Below are 25,344 nucleotides of genomic sequence, written 5' to 3' on the forward strand. Positions count from 1 at the left end.
GTAAAGAACTGTCCATCTCCCATGTTTAACGGAATAATATACAGCCTATGTCCACCCTGAAGTTCCATTCTAAATATTGGTGAAAGAATTTTTGAAATCGGATGAGTAGTTTCGGAGATTACCTGCTGCATACAAACTAACATACATACAAACATTACCTCTTTATAATATTAGTATAGATGAAATCTCAAAACTTGATGTTTTTAATAATAAACCAAGTGATTGTCGTAATGAATCAGGCTACTTTTACTGCTATTATTAATAATTAAATTCTAAGTAATTTGGTACTAAATGTAAGCATAAGCACCATCTCTTAATAAATTTAATAATTAAATTGAATAAGAGATGGTGCTTAATGTTTAACTCTAGTACCAAATTACTTAGAATTTAATTAATAATAATAGCAGTAAAAGTAGCCTGATTCATTATGGCAATCATTTGGTTTATTATTTTAATATATTCTTCTTTTTAATAAGAAATGTTTTTATTTTTGTGAATTTTTTTTCAAATTAAAGTACATTTCTTTTAAAATAATTTTTAATTTCTGAAAATTAGAATAAAATTTATTATATCAAAATAAATATTTGATTAGGAAAGAATTTACAAAATAATTATAAATTTTCTTTTCTGTACTTTTCTTAAAGTCTCAAAAACATTTCAGTTATAACATATTAAGTATGCTTAAATATTTAATCATTTATTGAATTTTAGATGCTAAATTTGCAAATTATCAGATGAAAAATTACACATTAATATTATCAATTTAAATTTTAATAATCATAATGTTAAAGACATTATGTATATAAATGCAATTAAAATATAAAATAGGCATATTTTAATTTAGTGAATTTTAATTATTTTTTTTATTACTTATTCATGCATAGATGATAATGCAGTGATGATGGAGATAGACCACGAAGCTAGTCAAGTTTACGTGGAACAATTAAGTGTTTTACCTAATCAATTAGCTACCTCCGGAGCATTGAGACCTAGTGCTGAAGCTATTGATTCTCGTTTAACTACTCCAATTGTGATAACTTATGTAGATACAGATAAAATTAGTTTTGAAAGGTAACTTTTTAAAATATATTAACAATTTTGTTGTTAAAAATTGAAATGTTTTATATTTTAAAACATTTCAATTTTTAACAACAAAATTGAAATGTTTTAAAGTATAAAACATTTCAATTTTTAACAACAAAATTGAAATGTTTTAAAGTATAAAACATTTCAATTTTGTTGTTAAAAATTTATTAACATTATTTTAAACTTTAGAATAAAACTTACAAAACTATATTAGAAATGATTGTTTCATTAAGATAATGCCTTACTTCAGCTTGTTTTGAATATTTTTTACAATTTTACCTTCTGACATGATTGATGTTTTCTGATATTATCAATAATAGAAATTAGAAGAGATTTTTCACTCAAATCCCCTTTAAAAATGCAATTGGAAAAAATTTAAAGATGTTACGTTTGGTTATTTTATACAGTTATTGTACAGTTACCTAACTGCAATCTGTAGTTTATATAATCCATAGGTGCAGTTATTCATTGACAAAAATGTTTATTGTATTATAATTTGTTAAAGCTTGTGTCATTGTTTATTTGCTTTTTTGGCACTTTAGCAATAAAATGCAATTTGTAAGATATTTTAATAACTAAAAAGAAGTGTTCTGAAATCTTGGAAAGAAATTATTTAATTTGTTTTAAAGTAGTAGATAAAAAGTTTAGAAAAATTGAACTTAATAACTAAAACTGTATAATGGCAAACTACATAACAATAATAATTATATTCATTTATGCTTAGCTTCAACTCATGCTTATGTCATTAGAACTCAAAAATCAAACATGAAACTAACTTTCTATAAAGTTGCTCAGTCTAGGATTAATATTCTGATCAAAATTATGTAATAAAGTAAATTAATAACAAACGAAATAAATAAAAGTTTAATTAGTTATTAACAGAAATGTAATTTCAAAGCATTATTTTGAATAATATTTAATACATTTTTACACTGACATGGGGGTTTTTTCTTTAAACTCAAGTAAGAACTTTATATACTTAACTTGGTATAGAAATTAATTTCAAAAACAATATGAGTTTCTGTACATATTTTTTTTAATAACAATTTAATATAATCAAAATGCAATTAAATTTTATTTGAATGTTAATTTTGTATTATATTTTGTTATGTTGTTTTTTCAGAAATTTAAAAATAAATTATTTTTATAGGAATAAATCAGGGATTTGGGGTTGGAGAAGTGATAAAACAGAAGTTGTGAGTGAACATGAATGTAAAGTAAGATCTTTTTTTATTGTTGTTATTTAAAATATTTGTTTTTGTTAAATATAAAATTTAATTTATTAATTATTAATAAATTAATAATTAATAGTAGCATATATAAATATAAAATTGTGAGATAAGCAGAGGGTCGGGTTAATCCCTTCTGACCACTTACGCTGCAACAGGTTGGTAAAACCCGATCTCTGATCTTCAAATGGCTTAGGAGGGCAAATTGAGTGGGGAGTACATTGGTAAGTTGTCAGGTACAACGATAGACGACAGGTTAAACAAAATAACAAAACGTTTATTGAATAGCTAAGCTAGGATACATAAGGCGATAACAATATTAAGGTTAAATGCGGTTAAATATAAGTAAACTACACAAAGGGCCACTCTTTACAGCTCTAACTGCTCTTACAGCTCTAACTGCGAGAGAGAGAGTTCACAAAGCTCTAAAATGCAAATACTTCTATGAGGATATGACTAATATGTGTTCGTTGAATGGGCCATATGAATCATAGTCAGCACATGAACTGTAGAATGGCGATGGAAGTTCAAAGTTGCTGTCTGTCATATGATAATGTCCTTTCAGTCGCAATGTCCGGTGTATGGAGACAAGATGCACACCTTAATAAGTATAACTTCCTTTGGTCACTCGGAGCTTCTGGGGGCTCGAGCTTTTATACGTTCTTTGTGGGAAAGGAGTCACATGATTGACTTCTGTTGACACTAACGGTGCATTCCGATCAACTAAGTGTCAACTTTCCCACCTAATTGTGAAAACAATTGGTGACCTCCGATATAATTCTCACCAAGAATATTTTTTCATTGAAGTTGTTTACAAAGGGTTTTTTTCCCCGACATCTGCGTAAAAATCACGGATCTCACAAAATTATAAAATTCTTGAAAATCTAGTTTTAATTATTATCATTACCAAAGGATTTTATTTCTATTTATTTTTTATAAAAATGATATTGGATTTGTTCAAAATCAATAGAAAAACATGATATATATATATACATAGGCTATCATGAGAATTTTACATGTTTTATTTAATTTAGAATGTCATCTTAGTAATTAGCAATTACTCTTTCTCAATAGCCTACAAGCTTGTAAATGTCTTTCATATTAAAGGAATTGTTTTATTACACTTTGATTTCATTGTGAAATTTCCTTAAAAAAAAAAAATTAAAATTGTTCGTGGAAAAGAATGCATGGAATTTTGAGAAATCAAGGTTCTGTGAACATGAGCATGTTATGATCTTGTCTAATTACAGCAGATTATTTTGTGTCCTTGTTATTGTGTGTCTTCTTGCTTGTATTTTCCCATGCTAAGCTACAATGCTAAGTATTTTCTTATGCTTAATTAGTCCAGTTGTTCATAGTAACACAAATTACTAACTTATCAAAATATGAAATTATCAGTTGAGCTACTAAATCAATTTTCATCTCATTTAGTAGCTCAGTAAAAGTTAGATAATATCTCCTGCAGTTCCACTAACAATAAATTCAGGGCATACAGAAGGTGAAATGTCCAAAAGATGTTCTATCTATCTATATTTGGTTTATTGCATCTGACATTGCCTTCCGACCTCCAGGAACCCCTTCATCTCTTTCTATCCATACACCATTCCTCTTTAATTCCATTTTCACTACATGCTAACTTTACTCCGTTGTACCAAGTTCACTTGGGTCTTCTTCTCTTTTTCTTTTTTGTGGAATGTATTCCATTGACATTTTCAGCTAATCTGTTCGAATTTTCAAATTCAAATGGATTAGCCAAACAAATTTCATATTGCAAGAGTAATTTCAGGTAATAAAAACTTTACAAAGGTAATATATTTAAATTACCTGGTCCTCTAGGTTGGGGGTTTGGATGATAGACCTGCACCCTATCTTCTGTAAAAATAATCACACCACAACAGAAAGCTCCAGGAAAAAAGATGTTCTGTGATCTTTTTTTATACACAAGCCACTTTTTATTTTTTGTAATCCTGTTTAAAAGACATCTTGACAGTATGAAGCACATGCAGTATAGAAAAATGGCATGTTCTTTTGTGTTAACTGATGTAAAATCCAAATATTCAATTTAGGCACAATCTACTTTTATAGATTTCTGACAACAGATAATTAATGGGCAGAAAGATGTCAATTCCTTGATTGTTTTTGACTGTTTTGATTGAAATTACTCTTATCATTGATAAGATTATTTTTTTTTACTTTGTCCTTATAAGTTTTGCATAGTTTAAATGTACATTTATGGGCAATGACATTACTTTTGTATTCATATAGCTTATTGCACAAATTTTATTCTTTTGTGTTGTCATTTTGATCATGGCTTGTTCTGACTTGGTTTGAAATGAAACTTGTTCTGACTACATTGATGGTATATCATTAGACAATAGAACTTTATACACAAGTTTATTTTTCTTGTTCACATAAAATTGCTGCACATTTTCTAATCATACAAATGAGTGGGTAGAATTTTTTTGCATAATTTTAATAGAAAGAATTGATCATTTTAAGAAAATACATTATGAAGATTTATTGTTAATAATAGAATAAAAAGTTAAATTTAATTTGTAGGAACTTTTAGAAATATTGCCTTAATTAAATACAGGCATGGAGATTACATGATAACTGATTTAAATTAAAATATATTTTTATTGCATTTTTTTATTTATCAATATTAAAACATTAATATTTAATTACAGATAAATGAATTAAATTGAACTAATTACAATAAAATTTTTTTTATATTTGTGAAACTTATTTATTGAATATTACTTATCAAATATATAAATATAAATTAATTTTAGTATTGTATTTTGTGATTATATGTTGACAATTCCAATAGAAAATAAATTTTAAAATTGTGTGTGATTTTATGAATAAACATCACATTTTGTTTAACTTGATTTATATAATATATTTTAACCAGATATATAATTTAAAAAAAAATTATATATCTAATTAAAATATATTATNATACATATTTAATAAATTAAATTGTTGCATTTTGTATTTAAAATAAATGAATTATAACAAAATACAAAAACATTTTAAAAAATTGATAAATATAAAACAAATTTTTCTTTCATTTAAATAAAAAAAATTAAATTTTTTATTTAAAATTTATATAATATTTAAATTGTCGGAGTTGACACATTTTTCCTGACTTCGACCCCTCTGGCCAGAAATTCCTCCTGACTCCGACTCCACAGCCCTGGATTTAACAATGAATGATTAATCAGGGTTAATCAGGTATAATCATCTAATTGTTGTCAGATATTTTCTAAATATCTTCTAAATTTTAAATTTGTTTTTGTTTTTATAGCCCTTTTTTCTTTTTTTTTTTAGTAATTTAATCTCTTTTTTTAATATGGATTATATACTTTCTTGTCATTTCTATACTAATGCCATTCTGAGCAAATAGGTCAATGACTAATATTGGTTGTGTTTTTCCATTATTAATTGATAAGTTAATTGACTTATGTCACAATTACTTCACATCAGACATCCTTTTGGATGCAATATAGTTAACAAAACAATATTAAATAATTGACAAGACCATGTCTTGTTTATAAAATCGTACTGCCCGATGTTCTTACCAGCATAGAGGTATGAAGGAGTACATGTCGAGAGTTGATATTTGGCACAGAGTATTAGGTGCCCAAATCATTTGCTCATAAAAAAATCCAGACTTGTAGGTAGTCGGGGACCAAGAATCGAGTCAAAATAAAATACAAAATGGTGACTCTCTTCTACAAACAGGCAAAACAGCCACCTCACCCCACCGAAGTCGGGTAGGGGAGAGTACCACCCACAATCATTCTAAGAAGTGAACTCTGACCGTAGGACCGAACACGTAGTTTCTTCTATGTTAAATAAAATTTGTAATCTAATTTTGTAAATTTGGGAGTGCTTCAAATATGACGTTAAAATGGTTTTATGTCGTTACAAGTGGGTTTTTTTAAACATCATCTAGTATAGTAAAATCATAGGACCAATAAAAATTTGATGTTATATTAGGGTTGTCGTTACATTCAATGACATTATAATCGGGTTAAACTGTATATTATTTGCGCAAAATAAAAAAGTAATTTCAGACGATACAATAGCCACGATTATTTTTTTCAAAAATGGGAACTTTTCGTTACCCATCAACAAAAATTCAACCCGGGCCGACACACAACGGAGAGAAATTTTGAAATTAGATAGGTTAATTTCATCGAAGATGCATCGTGAACGATCTCGTGATCGTGGCTGGCGAAGTTTGAGCGATTGCGCCCAAAAGCAGCAATATCAAAGAAGACAAGTGAATGAGACCTGCCTTGAGCATCAAAGTGATTCTGTCTCCGAGACATAGTCTTGTCCCAAATACAGTTTTGCCATTTTATGTGTTTACAATATAATAACCATCTGCTTGTTTAAAAACAAAAAATTTCTTTCAAAACTAGTCAGACGGTGCTGAAAATTAATTGCTCAGATGTGATAATTGGCTATGAATGAGACTGAAACTTATTCCTAAAAATTTATTAGTATCAAATCTTGAACATTTTCATAAATTGAAAATGTTTAAAAACACAGACACAAAATAACTAGCAGTTTCTAAAGGAACCAATTGTGTCACTATGATTATCTTGAATTATTATCATTTCTTTAAACAGCATTCATTTTTTTAATGTTAATTTAATAATTTTAAATTTAAAAAGTATTAGTGTTTTTTCAATGTGACTATTCCCCTAATTATATTATAGGAAGAGCTGATTAATACAATGAACAATTAGCAAACAATTAATCAGTACATCTTTAATATATAAAATTTGAAAAACATTTGAAGCTAATGGTTTTTAAGTGAGAAAGATGACGGAAACAGTGTGAAGTAAATACATAATAATTTTGGATATAGAATATTTGTTCTAAAATGTATTATATGAAACTATTAATTTTTTTAAATATATAGTTCACTAAATTTCAATATTATAAAATATTATAGAATTATTAAGTTAAGAATTTTTGAATATTTATAAGTAAAATCTAGAATTCAGTAAATTGCATTATTAATTTGAATATTTCTTATTTACAAAATTTATAAATATTAGTCTGAGCCTTATTGATTCCTGTTCAAGATATAAATTTTTTAAACTACAAAATAACATTTTATTATTATTATTAAATTCTATAAATAAAAAAAATCAACTTAAATTCTATTCTTGCTCAACATTTGTTGTATTGGCAACAAAACAAGATTTGAAAGTTTGAATATATGGAATTTAGTAATAACAGATTATTATTTTGTCATTTCAAATATTCTTATAGCCCTAATGATGATTCAGTAATGTTTGAAATTTGCTAGGTTTGTAAATCTAGTGAATAAAAAATATTTTAATAAAATAGAATAGTTTTTTGCATTTGAATTGGAAATGTCAAAGCTTTATAAAATCTAGAATAAATTATATTTTATTATTTCAGGTATTTAGTGCTAATAATGTAGAATTAGTGACCAAAACAAGAACAGAGCATCTAATAGAGGCTGATAAGTCACGGCATCGTTCTCCAAGATCACCTTTACAATCATTTCTTGGAATTGTTGAAGAAAAAACAGTGTCACCGACTGAAAATGGAGTATGTATTGATTAAACTGATAAATTTATACAAATATGAACAAAAGCCTGAATTTTACACATTAAATTAAAGAACCAGACTACTTTATAAGTTACTTAAATTAAATTTGACTAAACTTACAATAAATTCTTTTACAAGATGGCAGTGTTACTTTTTTTATTATTATCATCAAACTTTACATATTTATAGATAAAACTACTATTAAAATTTGGAAGTTCAAAACTTGCAAAATTATTTAAATTGTTGACTTTTTGGCATATTTTGTAACATTTTCAAGTGTTCTTAAGTGAGATAAATGAGTATTTGATGTTTAATGCATTTAGTTCTATTTTTGTAGCATGATTTCAATAAAAATTTTTGAGTATGTGAATTTATAGCTATTGTCTATTTTACATTAATCTATTACCATAATAGTGTCATTTACAAAAAGATGATGGATGAATTTTATCAATCACAGATGTTACAAATTGTTCTAAAACTGTGTGGCATTTTTTAAGAAAAGGAAGGAATGATATTATCATTCAAATGCTGCTAAGCAAGTTAGAAAATATTTTAATTGTATTATAAAATTGTTATTGTATTGAAGTAAATACAGAAGTTTTGATAAAGAATATGAGTTTATATATAGTCATTAATTACACTAAATGATTATCAACAGGTACAGTGCAATAATGGTGTTCATTAACAGATTTAATGAAATAATGGTTGTTAAAAGCAAATTCATTTGGTCTATTTATGACTTTTTACAAAATTTATCTTTACAAAATTATCTTTTTAAAATGAAAATAAAATTTTATTTAATGTTTAACATAGTAACAATTAAAAATATAAAGGAGATTATAGTATATATATTCTTTGAGATCTTGCTTAATAAAGAATTTAACCAATCATAAATTGTGTGGAATCAATGTTCTCTGAGAAATAAAAGTAATTGTGGTTCAGAAAAAATATTTATTTCTTGCCAATAAATACAAAGTAATATGATTTTTGTACAATATAAAATCATTAATGTGAATAATGAGGATTGATATGAAAGTTCATATTGTACAGCTTCGATTATTGAATATATTGAATTTAGTTCTATACACTATTTGATTGTAATGGTCTCAATCTTCAGCTTATTTGTTGACCCTGTGTGAGAATGATGAGAACTAAACACAAAAAGAGTCTAAATTTTTGTTGCTGTTAATAAGAATTTGTATACATGTCAAAAATTTATACAATGTTTTTGACAATTTTTGAAAGTTTAATGAAAAATTATAAATTTATAATTATATACTGTATACTACTATGCATATGTAGCTAGAACTATTTCTAAGATTATCAGCACAAAACCTTTCTCACTAATTTCTAGCCTTATTAACTGGAGTACAAACGTTTTCGGCCTTCTTAATAGGCCTTCCTCGGGTACACTGTAGAACCTGGGTAAACATTGGCAGCATTTAAACTTCTTCTAACCGACGCTCCACAGTGTACCCGAGGAAGGCCTATTAAGAAGGCCAAAAACGTTTGTACTCCAGTTAATAAGGCTAGAAATTAGTGAGAAAGGTTTTGTGCTGATAATCTATATACTGTATATATTAAGATATAAATGTTTTTATAAATGTATTTTATATATTAATTTTTAAAATTGCAATCTTAGGATTCCAAAGAATGTCATAGTAATCCATGCCATATATCTCCTGAAGAATATTTTAATGAAGAAGTTAATCTGGAAGGAAGAGATATTGGAAGACCCAAAGAAATAACTACAAAAGTACAAAAATTCAAAGCTAATTTATGGCTTTGTGAAAATTATCCTTTATCATTGCCTGAACAGGTTAGGTTTTACATTTATAACTTGCTAAGAAATTTAATACACTTCTAGGAGCATTATTAAAGTAATAATTAAATCTATAAGTGTAAATTAAGTTGATGAAATAGTAGTAATATTTAAAAACTTTTTCTACATATATAAAACATTTAAGTTTAGAATTAAATTAGAAAAACTAGGTTTGTTTTTATATTAGTTTTCTCATTTCTGCTGTTACATATTCATTTATACTAAAGAACAAATATAAAAGATTTTGAATCATTAGTTTCATATGCATATGTAAACAAATTTAGAAATAAATTTCATTAAAATACATATGTATTGTAACAGATTTTTCAAACATTCTTAAATATTTTATGTATACAGTGGGTGATCAGTTAACAAATATTTTGGATAACGAACACTTTCACGAAAGATTTTTATGTTCAAACACATGGTCAGATAATGAACACCTCACAGAACAAACGTAAGAAGAAGCGATGTAAAATAACGAATACCGATTAGTCTCCGATTAGTCTCTTAGATTCAGGTAACAATTCAAAACTTTCTTGAGTGCAGGAGACATTGACATCAAAGCTCAACTCATTATATACTGATATGATAGTATTCCTCCGAACATTGAAACTATCCCTTTTAATTCCAGCCTTTTATTTTTCTAACAGAAAGAATTCTTTTATAGTATTTTCAAGACTGTCGAGTGGGCACTAGTTAAGTTTTGCATCAGTTTTTATTTTTGAAAGGTGAGAGTATAATAGCAAAGGTAGAGAGTGGGCAGAAGATGTCTGATGTTGCTGGGCAGTATGGCTTGAACATGTCTACAGTAGGCCGCAGTTCAATCTTATCTAAGAAAGATACAGTATAATTAAGAAGACTCAAGCAGCTAAAGGAGTAACAAAAATCACATCTGAGAAATAAAGAGCATTGAAGAGCTCAAAATGGAACCTGAAACTGATCTGACGACAGAATAACGTCAAGAACTCTTGAATGAAGAACACCAAGAAATTCGGCAAGATATGTTTTCTTCTGAAAAAAAGGATTAATGCTGACATCTGCTATTAAAGACTTTTTGAAGAAGTGGGAGGATGTCAGAACAATGGTCTTAGAATGACATCCGAACCAGGTTGAGGTTAATAGGCTTAGGGATCTCTACAATGCTATTAATTACTTCTGAAAAATCCTGAAGAAGAGAGAAAAGCAATCGACATTGGACAGATTCTTTAACCTCCACAAATGGAAAAAACATAACTAATAAAAATACAAGACTGTGTATCTATGTATTTTTATTATTACATATAAATAAACATAGTAAGAAAGTACAGTCGATCCCTCTATAAGACGGTAGATACGTTCCGTTCTTTATGAATCAATTTTGTAGGAATCACAGCCAATCGCAGCCTGACACGTGTGAAGTTTACGGACTACGGCTGTTTGAAAGGTTTTCTTCCATAAAATTAATCAATTCTAGACTAATCCGACTCAACATTTCCAAAATATGTATATTTTTTTGGAAATAATCCGTATAAACTATGCTATAAACAAAAAATCATAGGATTACTTACCGAGTGTGCACCATTCGACATCGCCGTTGCTCAAGCTTGTTTTCGTCGTGGAACAGCGCAGCAAACCGCGGCCGCGATTTCTGATGTTATTTTTCTGCGAAAACTTCGTTGAACTTTGGAGACATCATTAATATAAATAATTTTAATCGCCGTTGAATAAGAAATGTTTCTTTCACAAGAAATGTATAAAATTACAGTGCTGTATTAGACTTACGGTACCTAATTTACATACTGTACAGACGATAGCTCGCCTAAACTGTCCGTAGTGTGGCGCTAGACGGCGGAAAGTATATATATAATTATAATAAAGTTACAATAAATTAAGTTAATATATAATTATATATACAGTACCTAATTTATATATAATTAATATATAATTATATGTACAGGCGATACTAAACTCAATTTACCTGCCTAAACTGTCTGTAGCGTGGTGCTGGATGGCGGAAAGTAGTTCGGCTGCTCGATGACATTTTACGTAATTATAGGAGTTTTTTTATTGTTGTTTACAGATATCCGGAAATTGCAGACCGCAAAGGATCAACAATAATTCTAAAAAGAGCCCCGAACCTGTATAAAATTTTAAGAAATGACAAGGATAGCATTAGGAAGGAAGAAAAAACAGGTGTATAGGTTATAGAATAACATACGAAAATCAGCAGCTGGGGATTAAGAAAGATTATATTGGCATTACAACAAGGAATTTTAGGGTAAGGCTAAAGGAGCACAAGTATAACATCAAAAAAAGTTTGAACGTGACGGTACTATCCCAGATGGCTCAGGCACAAAGTTTGGTAGTTAAATGGGATGATGTGGACATTATCAAGCCAGTGAGATCCCCAACATTAGCGAAGACCACTGAGAAAATAGAGATTTATAAGAGCAAATTAAAGGAGACTTGTATTAATGCGAGGGACATGGAAGGCCTTCCATCGGCCTGGAAGTATATTGTTAAAAAATCTGCCGGAAACTCATAATTTACACTTTAATTTTATTGTATTAGTTGATACTTATATTTAGTAGTATTTCTGAGTTTATTTTTATTTTATTCTTTGTTTTTATTTTTTTGTTATACATTACTAGTATAATATCTTTTTAATCCATTGTCAGTTTTTTGAAATTTGAATATTTGTATTTGATCTTGTGGAACAAAATCTTCCAATTGTTTGTTTTAAACCTGACGATGGCCTATGGAATAGGTTGAAAATGTTTGTTTTAATTAAATCTTATCAGCAATAATAAAGGTGTTTGGTAATTAACATTCCCATAAAAACCTATGGTAAATCGATAATTGGTTAACAAACAATTCGGATGGCAAACAGAGTCTTGGAATGGATTATGTTCGTTAACTGATCAACCACTGTATTTTAAAATACTTTGGATTTTCCTTTAATTTAAATAATAATGCCATAGTTCAAATAAAAACAAATATATCATCCTGTAGTTAGTTTTTCTAATGAAATCAATTCAGGTTTCTAAAGATTTTGATCTTTAAAAATTTTTTAATATTTTGATAAAATAAAGTTTTATTAACTTTATCAATTTATCAACAAATTTATTATATTAAAAATGTCATTTGAAAATAGCACAAATAATATATTGTATTTACTCTAATGTAAGACACGCTTTGTTTGTCTTACATTATTTGTACATGTAAATACATTATTTACATGTATTTGTTTGTTACAACTTACCTCCATCATGTTAGTTTATTACAATAAGGTGGTAAGTACTTGGATGAAAATCCCAGAAAAAGTTGTGCAGCACTCTTTCAAGAAATGTTGCATTTCTAATGCTTTAAATGTCACTGAGGATGATTATGTATGAGAAGATGTGAGCATCAGATTTAATGTTGATTGTAAAGATCCTAACATAGAAAGTAAAGAGGTTTCCAACTTTGCTATCACAGAAGAGAGTTATATACAGCTTGCTTTAAAATAGTGATTTTCTTGATATAAATTTGTTTTGAGTTTTCTATGTAAAAAAAAAAGAAATTATCTGTAAGCATGTAGAAATTAAGGTGCATCTTAGATTTGATGGTTCTTATATTTGAATAAATATGGTAATTAGACTTTGATCAGAGATTATTATAATTTTATTTTAGATAGATCTGAAATTTTATACGTAATTATATTATTATGTTACATTTAGTAATTATAAGATGAAAAACTTTTTATCAAATACATAGAAACATTGTTTATAAAGGTGTTATATACATATTAAAATTTAAATATTTAATTTTCAAAATAAAATATATGCAAACTAGTTTTAAAATAAAAATTTCATTTTAAATTTTTATTTAGATATTGCCTATAGTAGATCTAATGGCCATTAGTAGTACTCATTTTGCAAAATTAAGGGATTTTATTACGCTTCAGTTACCTTCTGGATTTCCTGTTAAAATAGGTAAGAACCTTAAATATATATTATTATAATTGGTAATTACACATATAATGATCAAATGGCTTATATGTAAATATATAGATCTTGTAACCAAATGATATAATATTTATTTGCTAGATAATTCTTGAAAACTTTGTAATCTTGTATCTGCAGGTGTATAGGAACTCTACCTGTAATCCTGTATCCATAACATAGGATTTAAATATATTTATTTTGGTTGATTACATATACTCAATGAAAATAAATATATTTAAATCCTATGTTATGGATACAGGATTACGGAATTTTTGAGAATTATCAAATTGAAATATAGTCAGTGATCCCACAACAAAAGTATATATTTNCAAATTTATTATATTAAAAATGTCATTTGAAAATAGCACAAATAATATATTGTATTTACTCTAATGTAAGACACGCTTTGTTTGTCTTACATTATTTGTACATGTAAATACATTATTTACATGTATTTGTTTGTTACAACTTACCTCCATCATGTTAGTTTATTACAATAAGGTGGTAAGTACTTGGATGAAAATCCCAGAAAAAGTTGTGCAGCACTCTTTCAAGAAATGTTGCATTTCTAATGCTTTAAATGTCACTGAGGATGATTATGTATGAGAAGATGTGAGCATCAGATTTAATGTTGATTGTAAAGATCCTAACATAGAAAGTAAAGAGGTTTCCAACTTTGCTATCACAGAAGAGAGTTATATACAGCTTGCTTTAAAATAGTGATTTTCTTGATATAAATTTGTTTTGAGTTTTCTATGTAAAAAAAAAAGAAATTATCTGTAAGCATGTAGAAATTAAGGTGCATCTTAGATTTGATGGTTCTTATATTTGAATAAATATGGTAATTAGACTTTGATCAGAGATTATTATAATTTTATTTTAGATAGATCTGAAATTTTATACGTAATTATATTATTATGTTACATTTAGTAATTATAAGATGAAAAACTTTTTATCAAATACATAGAAACATTGTTTATAAAGGTGTTATATACATATTAAAATTTAAATATTTAATTTTCAAAATAAAATATATGCAAACTAGTTTTAAAATAAAAATTTCATTTTAAATTTTTATTTAGATATTGCCTATAGTAGATCTAATGGCCATTAGTAGTACTCATTTTGCAAAATTAAGGGATTTTATTACGCTTCAGTTACCTTCTGGATTTCCTGTTAAAATAGGTAAGAACCTTAAATATATATTATTATAATTGGTAATTACACATATAAAGATCAAATGGCTTATATGTAAATATATAGATCTTGTAACCAAATGATATAATATTTATTTGCTAGATAATTCTTGAAAACTTTGTAATCTTGTATCTGCAGGTGTATAGGAACTCTACCTGTAATCCTGTATCCATAACATAGGATTTAAATATATTTATTTTGGTTGGTTACATATACTCAATGAAAATAAATATATTTAAATCCTATGTTATGGATACAGGATTACGGAATTTTTGAGAATTATCAAATTGAAATATAGTCAGTGATCCCACAACAAAAGTATATATTTGTTTGAATTAAAAAGTCAGACTGGCAGACAGAATATTTCACAATATAAAAATAAAGAAGAAACTAAAACATCTTCAACTTTCTGTCATGTCCAATCACCAGGAACAGTCAGTCTTCACTTTGCCTACTGTCTGCCTTTTTAATTCAAATTATGTATTTTTAAAGGTTTTGGCTTATCATCGATGAACTTTTTAACTGTTTTACATAATTTTGCATAGGCATAGACTCTAATAAAACATCATCTCTGTGAAGTAAAGACTGTTTGTTCTTAGTGATAGGACACAAGGAAAATTTGAACACATTTTAGTTTATTCTATATTTTTATATTGTATATATTTGCTGTTAAAACAAATTGATCTTGTATATATTTTTGTGTTCTCGTTAAAGTGAGACTAAGTTAAAAGTAAAAAATGCATTCAATGTTAAGGTACAAATACTGCATATAAATAAACATATTTTTGCTATAGATGTTTTGCAATTTTCTTTGAATTTGTAATTTTTCAATTTTAGTTTTGTTAGTGTGAAAAAAGAAATGTAATCTGTATTTTTATTGTTCATAAATATAACACAATAATTGTAATGAATCTTCAAGATATATCTAAATTTTGATGAGTTTAAAAAAGTAAAAAGCAGTGGTTGAATTTTTTTGTCATTAAATGAATAGGTTACAAATATGCATTTATGGAATTATCCACAACTTTGCCTCTATTAATATAACTTCCAATATAAACTTTAATTTAAATCACATTTATTATTATTGAAATCTATGCTAATCTGCAACATTTCCAGTAATTCAAATTGTAAATTCATTAAAGTTAAATATTATAATAAGTTGTGATTCTTGATGTTTTATATTATATACAGGGTTCCTACGCACCTGGAAAGTCAGGGAAAATCAGGGAAAGTCAGGGATTTTCATTAGTGTTTGGAAAAGGTCAGGGAAAGTCAGGGAATTTGTCGAAAATTGTCAAAAAGTCAGGGAATTTGTCTCCTTAACTGCATTGTTGATCTCGTTTGCTGAATATGGATGACCAATCACAGCCATCTGCAGGCGGCAAGAAGTAATGCTGCAATCTTTAAAACCCGAGATAACTCGNTAAATGCTGTTTTATTATGTCGATATTCCACACTAAAAAATGTGAGGGTCAGGGAATTTGGACAAAGTTGGTCAGGGAAAGTCAGGGAATTCAAAACAAAAATTTGAGTAGGAACCCTGTATAATATATATCTCTTATAATATATATTATATTAATGTTTTTTTGCTGATTAATTCATATATTATACTAGCTGAGGTATAACATATGATACGTATATGAGTATATGATATACTCATATAAAAAAAAGTATACGATATACTCATAAAAATACTTTCCATAAAAATAGTGTTTATGGAAAAAGAATGTGCACTAATGATAAACTTATGATAGATCTGACCAAAAACAATTTTACATAAAAAGAAAGTTTAGGGATTTGCTGATAGTCTGACACAGATGAAAATGGCAAACATAATACATTCAGTACTGCATACATTTTGCTGAAATAACAGGCTGACCACTAATGGTCACTTTGCTCAGTAATGACCACATTAGCTTAGTGCATTAGAATTTCATGATTCGCATTACACCCACAGGCATCTAGGCAAAATGCCCTATTTATGCAAAAGACCTGATAAGAACCAGATATGAACTACTTATCCTTGCAAACAATATCATAATTCTATCAAAACTTAAAAAATTAAAGTTTTGAGAGTAAAAGGTGCCCATATCTTTTCCAGTACTATCTTGAATATATATGTATGAAATTTCCTAGAAATTGATTCAATCATTCTCACCAAACGACAGAAAGAAAGATACAAATTCAGTTTTATATATATAGATTAATAAAAGTAACAAATCTCATATAGTCAGAGATTATTTATTACATATATTTTTGCATTATTTTAGATTTACTTGTATACAGATGCAAAGTACAAATTTTGAAAATGGACTATATTAACATAATATTTTTGTGTTTTTATATTTGTAATGAATGATCGAGACTTCAATGAGCTAATTGGAATTTTTCATTTTTAATGAGTACTGTTTTACAATTAAATTATCCTGAACTGTCTTTGGAATAATACTGTAGTGTTGTCTTAGATTAAATCAGTTCAAAAACATAACATATAACTTTGTTTATCGTTGATTACTCTTGAAGTTATATATGGCATCATTATTGATTTTTAACATTTATTTATTATTATTATTATTTTTAGGCACTTTAGCTGCAAAAAACTTAAAGATAATTGAATATAAGGATATTGAATACTACTATAAAAATAAAAAATTTGGTTATCTTTAAATAAATCCTTGATGTAATTCAAGTTAATATTAAGTTGACTATATAACATGTAATATTATGTGCTGTTGAATTTATTTTAAAATGATCATAATCTCTATATTGATAAGTATGAAATAAATGATATATAATGACTTTTTTTTTTTGGTTAAGAAATTCCACTGTTTCATGTATTGAATGCTCGTATTACATTTGGTAATATATTTGCAATGGATGAGGCAGTAACAGGAGTAACACCAATTAAGGAAGATAGTCCAGTTGCCTGTTATATAGATGATTCTTGTTTTGAGCCTCCGGTTGGCTATGTTAGATTAGGTAAGTGTTAAATTTATTTTGTACATATATACATATATATATTACAAATCTTAAATGAAAAATTATGTAAAATGAAGTTACCAAGTAAAAACTGTTTCTTTTGAAGTATGGAATTTATTTTTTGAGTATTTACAACTTTTCCAAAATTGATAAGACAAAAAGTACAGTGTGTATTTTGTAAAATATTATCTAAGTAAATGCAAAAATCTTTGTGTATTTTCATCAGTTATATTTTAGTCAGTAGCAAGCTACATTCTTGCTACTGACTAAAATGTTCAAGCTACATAATTGAGTAAATGATAGTGTTATTGATGAATCAAACTTGTCATTAACAATAGTAATTTATCTTTTACTGGAATTAGTCAACCTCATGATTTCTAGCAAATATAATAAGTGACATAGATTTTATGGTTTATGAAGTACATCCAAATTATTTATATTTTTTGATAAGATCATCACTACCTCTAATTTCCAAGAAGAAAAACTTTCATGAATTCACTGGTTAATTATTTCTACTGTAGATAAGATAATCTCTTGCCTATATATTAAAGTCCAAATCTGACAGATTTATTTTCACTTGTCAATATTCTTTCTTCTTGATTCATGAAATATTTGTGAAAAATAATTCTGGATGACTTAATTGAACTTTTTTGAAATTTTTCATTATTAAATGGATGACATTAACATACTTTACATTTAACACAAGATTCTAATATAGTAATGATGATAATTACAATATAAAATTTAATATTTTAAATTATATTTAAAATTAAATACATAACATATGCTTTATCATTGGATTTTTAGAAAGATTTTTTAAGTTTGAATTTGATAGCTGTTATGTTAATCTAACAGTCATCATAATCATTTGTTGGGATCAGTTTATATAAAAGCAATGAAGTAGAATAATTTTTGAATGAATAAATTAGTAAAATCTGTTTTAAGTAATTAAAATGAACAAAAGTAAAATACATTTAAGACATGTAATATTATATATACAAAATATAATGAATGCTGCAGAAAATATAAAGTTTATGAAGAAGGGACTGTATCATAAAAAAAATCCTATTAATAAATAGTTCTTAAAATCTGGTCAAAGATATTTTAGTGTAAATAATGTGTGACCATTATGTTGGCTGTGACGACTATGTCGGCAATGTCCAAGACAGGACTGACACCACCTGTGACTTCAGGCACACGGGAGCCTTTTGAATAATTATAAACTTGTGAGTGGTTGTATGTGAATGGGCTCGGGATGGAGAAGGGAGTTGAGAGACAGTGCACTGGAAATAATGCAGTCCACTACACATTTAACCAGCAAACAACAGACATTTATTTTTCAAGTGGAGGAAAAAATTACAAAGAAAATCTAAATAGAGAAGAGAATCTTGATGCATGCCAAAATGAGTGTGGGTGTGTTTACAGTTGCATATGTGGAGTTGATAAATACCTGGATCTATAATGTGTGATGACTGCTTACTAGCTTGGACATCCTGGAGAAGGGAAGGAGAATCTCTCACTTAGTGGTGAAGAGTTTTGAATCTCAAAGTTCATAAGAGTAAAATCTACAATAGTTGTAAGCCAATCGTTATTGTTCATTAGTTCAAAGCAATCAAGGTCTGGTGGAAAAGGTAGGAAATCAGGAAGATTGGCAGTGGAGCCCAGCAGGGATGAGCACACACTTTGGAAACTGGTAGGAAAACTCCCTAGAGACTTCCCTTTTTTTTCATTTGAGGTTATTTTCCCTTGCTATTTTGATGATTAAGACGATTAACCTTATCAAATTTGATGATGCTCAAATTTGTTAAGGTTATGCAGGGAGCTGGCGGTTAGTCTAATCCAGGAGTGGCCAACAGTTTTTGCTCCCGGGCCGAATTGGAAAGAAAACTTTTTCCACGGGCCGAACCAGAGGCTGCCCTAGGAAGATTTTGAGGTAGTGCGAGATCTCGTTGTGGTGTCACCCTGTAGAGACTGAATTGTAGATAGAGATTACAGATACATTTTTCACATTATCATGCTTTATCAACATTCTACACTGTACTTACGAGATTTGTAATGGAGGGTTAACTCTAAACGCACGGTGAGTTGTTAACCTTTTTTTTTTAGGCATCAGAACTTTTCATCGAGCTATTTGGACTTGAGTAGCTAATATTGAAAGATTGATCGCGGGCCATATGTTGGCCATGCCTGGTCTAATCCTTGATTTTTATCAGACTTCCTTCACTGAGTAGTTTTTATTGGAATGTGTAATCCACAAAGGAAGTGTTATCAGTGGGAAAATCTTGCAAAGTTTCTCTGTTGAATTTGTTCAAATAAAATAATTCTTCCTTTTAATTTACAAAAAATTACTAGCCCAGGTTCTCACAAATGAGTTACGAGGGCAGGCTGAAAAGTAATGCACACATGCTTGTAGAACACGAAAAAAAAAAAAAACAAATAGCAAGATCCGGCAAAAAGTACATTAAAATACAATTCTTAAGCTTCAAAATCATATATTTATTTTTCAACATAGTCATTGTTAAGACTAACAAATTTCTCCCAACGTGTAACAAGTTTTTTCATTCTGTCACTGAAAAATTCTTCCAACTTTTCTCGAATCCAGGACTTGACAGCTGCCTTCACCTCATGGTCTGAGGTGTAATGATTACCCTTGAGGTCTCTCTTAAGTAGAGGAAACAAATAAAAATCACAAGGCGCAAGATCAGGGGAATAAGGAGGGTGTGGAATTGATTCAAACTTCAGGTTTCGCAGAGTCTCTCCAGTTGCACGCGAGGTGTGTGGACAAGCGTTGTCATGTTGCAAGATTATTGGTGCCAGGCTGCCTCTAACATGTCAAACTCAACGTCAGAGGTGTTTTAGAGTCTATATGTACTGAGAAGAATTAAACATTGCAACAAGATGCAACGGTAACTGTCTGTGGCAGTGATCGGACTTCCGCTGTGTATTTCATCAACAATTATGGCTTTTCCAGGCTTGCAATTACGAAATTTTATTATCCATCAATTTACAATAGACCTATCAACAGCATCGTCACCATAAACAACCTTTAAACGTAATTTTTTCAGCAGTTAAAAATTCGATAACAGCAGGCTGTTTAACTCGCGTTGACATAGCACCAGAACATGTCTCCATATTTCCGCTTCTCAAAATATACTGAATGAACACAACAACCTCAAACTGCGCATGCACATAGAAGGGGAATGTTACTTCCATATGCCACCTGGCACACTTCTGAAAATAATTTCGTTTATGCTCTACAGGCATGTGTGCATTACTTTTCAGCCTACCCTAGTATATGTCCAATAAAAATTGACTTCAGTAAAATTTGGGTTTTAATCAAAAAGAATAATATTTCATAGTTTTAGAGATTGTAATAATACTGAATATACTAAAAACACAAGTGACAGACCACATATTTATGAATGGAATACCATGGATCCCATCACCATGAGATTTATGAATGGATAGGATATATGCAATATACAATATTTGTAGTTAAACCAAAATTTATTGAACCATTGTAGTGTATGTGTAATTGCTGGACCAAAAAAAATGTTTTAGACTCTAAGATAATAGGATTAAAATGAATATTCTATAATAATATTCTGCAAGAAATGTTGCGTACAATATAGAAAGTCATGTTTAGCAATACAAAAAACCAAGTTATAACTAAAAAACTATTAAACTAAAGAGTTTAATAAGAGAAAATCATTCAGTGGACAGATGTTGTGCTTAGTTAGATAATTTTAATTGGTAATTGTTGAAAATTATCTTGTTAGTGAAAAAGGCAGTTATTAAAATTTTTTCATTTTCTTGTTCTGCAAGAAAACCCAGAGAGAAACCAACTAGAAAACTTGCCGTATTTTCTGGATTTCTTGTGTTTACTCTAATTCTAAGCATTCCTGTTTAGTCAGAGTTTGTTGAATGAAAAAAATTCCACTGATTTGAATACCTTCAAAATCTCATTTAAGATCTCTCTTAATTTCAAGCATTCTGAATTTTATTATGGACATTTTTCATTTAATTAATTGATGAAACAGATTATTAGAGAACAAAGAAAGTGCATTGTTGATAACAGATTAATTACAAAAAAACCAATTTTTTTTAATTTAAAAAGTGAGCACAAACTTTCCAAGCAACTTAGCAATTTCTTAATTATTTAATTTTATTATTTTTAAACACATGGTACATTTTTTATTCTTATATATGCTAGTAATCATTTCATTTAACTCTGTTAATATTTTTTGTAAAATTCAATTATTTATTAGTAATAAAATTGAAAAGAGTAGTTAAAAGCACTCTTGATTTTTTAAAGATTAACATAATTATTATGTTTTTAGACATATAAAACTAAGAGAAACTTATATTACTATTATACATTATTAAAGTAAGAACTTTATTGAAACTTAAGAATTTACAAAGAAATGTTTTTGTCATCCTTTTTTAAGTTGAAATTTGTATTTAATCTCTCTCTTCTTTTGTAGAACATATTTACATCATTAACTTGTATAATTATCAAATAATCCAAAACATTTCAAACTCTTAGTGTTGTTTTGAAAATGAGCAAAAAGCTCAATATATCTTGATGCTATTATTCATGTTTAACAAAACACTCTTGTTTCATAGTTTTTCTGGTTACTTCTGGAATCTTTATATTATGATGGAATATTAAGTAAATTTCCACCCTGTATTTAAGAAAACAATTGTCATTTATTTTCTTTTTTGCTTGTGATGTCCTTCTCATAATGTCATTTTTTTATTTTCTGTATCATAGCTTTTAGACTTTGTGAAAGGCAGGCAGCCTACTGTTCTGGGGATCCAGGGTCAAATTCAGATGGGTTGAAAAACCCTAGGAATTTTTCGGATTGTAGACCTGGCCAAACCTGTAATGGGCTTGCTAAAATTGGGTCTCAGATGCTATGCAGACACTATTGAGTGAGAATATGTGGTGAGAAAAGGCAAGACACAATAAATATCAAACCCTGTCAGATATGTGAGAAAACCACAGATATTCACTCTTGCCAGCGAGATTTCTCGCTTCTTGCTTGTGCATGTTTTCCTTTGCGAGAACTTTATAACTCGCAACCTCTTGCTCGCTACTAAATTCACATCTGCATAGTCACACCCTTAATGTCTGCAGGGTGGGAAGAATTAAAAAAAAAAAAATAGATCTTTGTAAAGAAAGAATCATCAAACTAGCATAGAAATATCACAAGAAAATTTTATGTACAAATCAAATTCTGTCAAATGATATTATTTTTAGGATAACAGTTTTATTACTCTTGTACCAAAATGAATTATTCTTCTATATAAATTATGAACATTTATAAACTTTACAGAATTATAATTTAAAGATAATTGTATTAAAGTGTAAGTAATTTTTCTTTAGTTTGTTGCAGAATAATAGAAAATGAAATGTAATTTTAAATAAAATTAACAGAATTTTATAATTTTGCATTGTTACCACACATACATGATATCAAAATAATTTTTCAGTTGACTTGAGTACATAATAAAAGTGTTTGATTTGTGCTGGAAAACTAAACACTACCATAGAAAGTTTAATTGATGATATATACTGATGTAGCTTACATGAAACAACCATCTGTTCATCTATAAAAATAGTTATTTATATGATTGTATAATATTCTTTATACAATCATATAATAATAATGAAGAATCAATGAATCAAATATAATAATGAAGAAATATTAATTTTTTAAAATTCATTTTGTAAAATAATTAGGTATTTCCATAATTGGATGACAGAATTAATTGTCTACATGTAGTGCAAATAACTTGTCTTTATTATGAAGTTTTTGGTTTTTGCCTAATGAATCTGAATTCGTTCATTCATCTATTAAATGAATAAAAATATTCTTTAAAGAGTGATTTTGAAGGTTAAAGATTACCAAGAATGTCATATCATCTCCTCATGATATTGGCTACATATCAGTGGAACTAATTTTAAATTAATTTTTTCCAAATATCTTTTAAAGGAATTTTTATCCCATAAGATTAATATAATATATAACATGTGAAATAAACAGATGAAAATTAAATTTATTTTTTAAATTTCTAAGAGAACCCTTTATCATAGATCATAGGCCAAATTATATTTTATAAATTTTTAAAATCAATTTACATTTAGAATTTCATTTTCCATTTTTTTAAACTTGTAATAACAATTGTATAAATTTAAGATTTTTACAAGAGAAGCTTTAATATAAGCAAATGAATAAAGATAGCTTTTAAATTGTCCAATGTAATATAATAAAATTTTTAAACGATGATGATGAAGAAGAAGAAGAAACTTGCAATTTAGAAAATTTTGCCTTACATTAAATAGTGCAAAATAAAGTGACATCCAGCAAAATTCCCAAAAGTGCTTAAAAATAGTCTCAAATGTTAGTCTATGGTACAAGTCTAAAAATAAACATTCATCTTAAAATGTTTGTTTGATTCAAGAATGTTATAAGTGTTCATATTTGATATATTGCTTATTTATGGCATTCTATAATAACATTATTAATTTATTTAATTCTGTTTTAACTATTTTCATGCTTGAAAATATATTTGCTTAACTTTTAAGGATTAATTCTTCTTGACAATGACAACTTCATCATTAACTTTGAAACTTAAGAAAACATATTATTGCTACTAATAAAGTTCAATGGGATATCCTTGAACTTTATTAGAAGTAGTATGTGTTTTTTTGAGTCTGAAACTTTATGGAATATTCAAAGCCTTTATTTTTAAATAAGAAAATTTGATAGACTAATGTATTATGGATGTTATACCTTGTTATCTCAGGAATGAAATTTTGTGTCATGTTAGTCACTTATGATAATTGTTAATATCCTTCATTCAAGCTTTAATGCATTATTCAGATTTTGATATATTGAAATTTTTATGACATATTGGTAATTGTAAACAGAAAATGTAGTAACTTCTAAAAAAGTATTACATTTGATAATTTCTCATTTGATATATATAAAAGCAAGAGATTTCCTGCAATTTACATTAAGAATAACAAAATCAAATTTAGTTTCAAGTCCTTTATTTTGAATTTTTATACCNAAACTATTTTCAACGTTTCTGGAACGTTTACGATTGTTCTATAATCGAACCAATATTCAAATTTTATGTTCAAATTTAATTTGAACAAATTCAAACAAAACATTCGAAATAGAAAGCCACTTTCAACCACTTTCAAGCCCATATCTCCCGCACCCTTATAGCTATCGAGACGCAACTACCATAGTGCACGAATGGAGACTTGGGGCTACTACCACATACAAACACCATTCATGTGCGATGTGTAGTTTTGGCTGAAAAGTGAAATATAGGGACACACACGTCCATTTTTATATATATACTAGCTGCAAGGACCCGCTTCGCTGGGTTTTTAATTGTGGGCAAAAAGTAACGATAGTGAAGATTAAGATAATTACATTATAGC

The 25,344-nt window shown here is 27.8% G+C and overlaps 1 protein-coding gene across 1 annotated transcript in view; it reads left to right on the forward strand.

Annotated features, from left to right (window-relative positions):
* The first annotated feature begins 884 nt into the window (after positions 1 to 884).
* LOC111638906 (ankyrin repeat domain-containing protein 13D-like) overlaps positions 885 to 25,344 on the forward strand; it is a 72,713-nt gene continuing 48,253 nt past the window's right edge. Inside the window, exons 1-6 of the mRNA XM_023384676.1 lie at positions 885 to 1,071; positions 2,237 to 2,303; positions 7,764 to 7,916; positions 9,559 to 9,735; positions 13,592 to 13,694; positions 17,721 to 17,882. Coding sequence (XP_023240444.1) covers positions 899 to 1,071; positions 2,237 to 2,303; positions 7,764 to 7,916; positions 9,559 to 9,735; positions 13,592 to 13,694; positions 17,721 to 17,882 — 835 coding nt within the window. The 5' untranslated portion in view covers positions 885 to 898. The remainder of the gene's footprint in view (positions 1,072 to 2,236; positions 2,304 to 7,763; positions 7,917 to 9,558; positions 9,736 to 13,591; positions 13,695 to 17,720; positions 17,883 to 25,344) is intronic.

This window comes from Centruroides sculpturatus, unplaced genomic scaffold (genome assembly GCF_000671375.1).
Source record: "Centruroides sculpturatus isolate CEXI.00-Female unplaced genomic scaffold, Cexi_2.0 scaffold1277, whole genome shotgun sequence".
Taxonomy (NCBI): Eukaryota; Metazoa; Arthropoda; class Arachnida; order Scorpiones; family Buthidae; genus Centruroides; species Centruroides sculpturatus.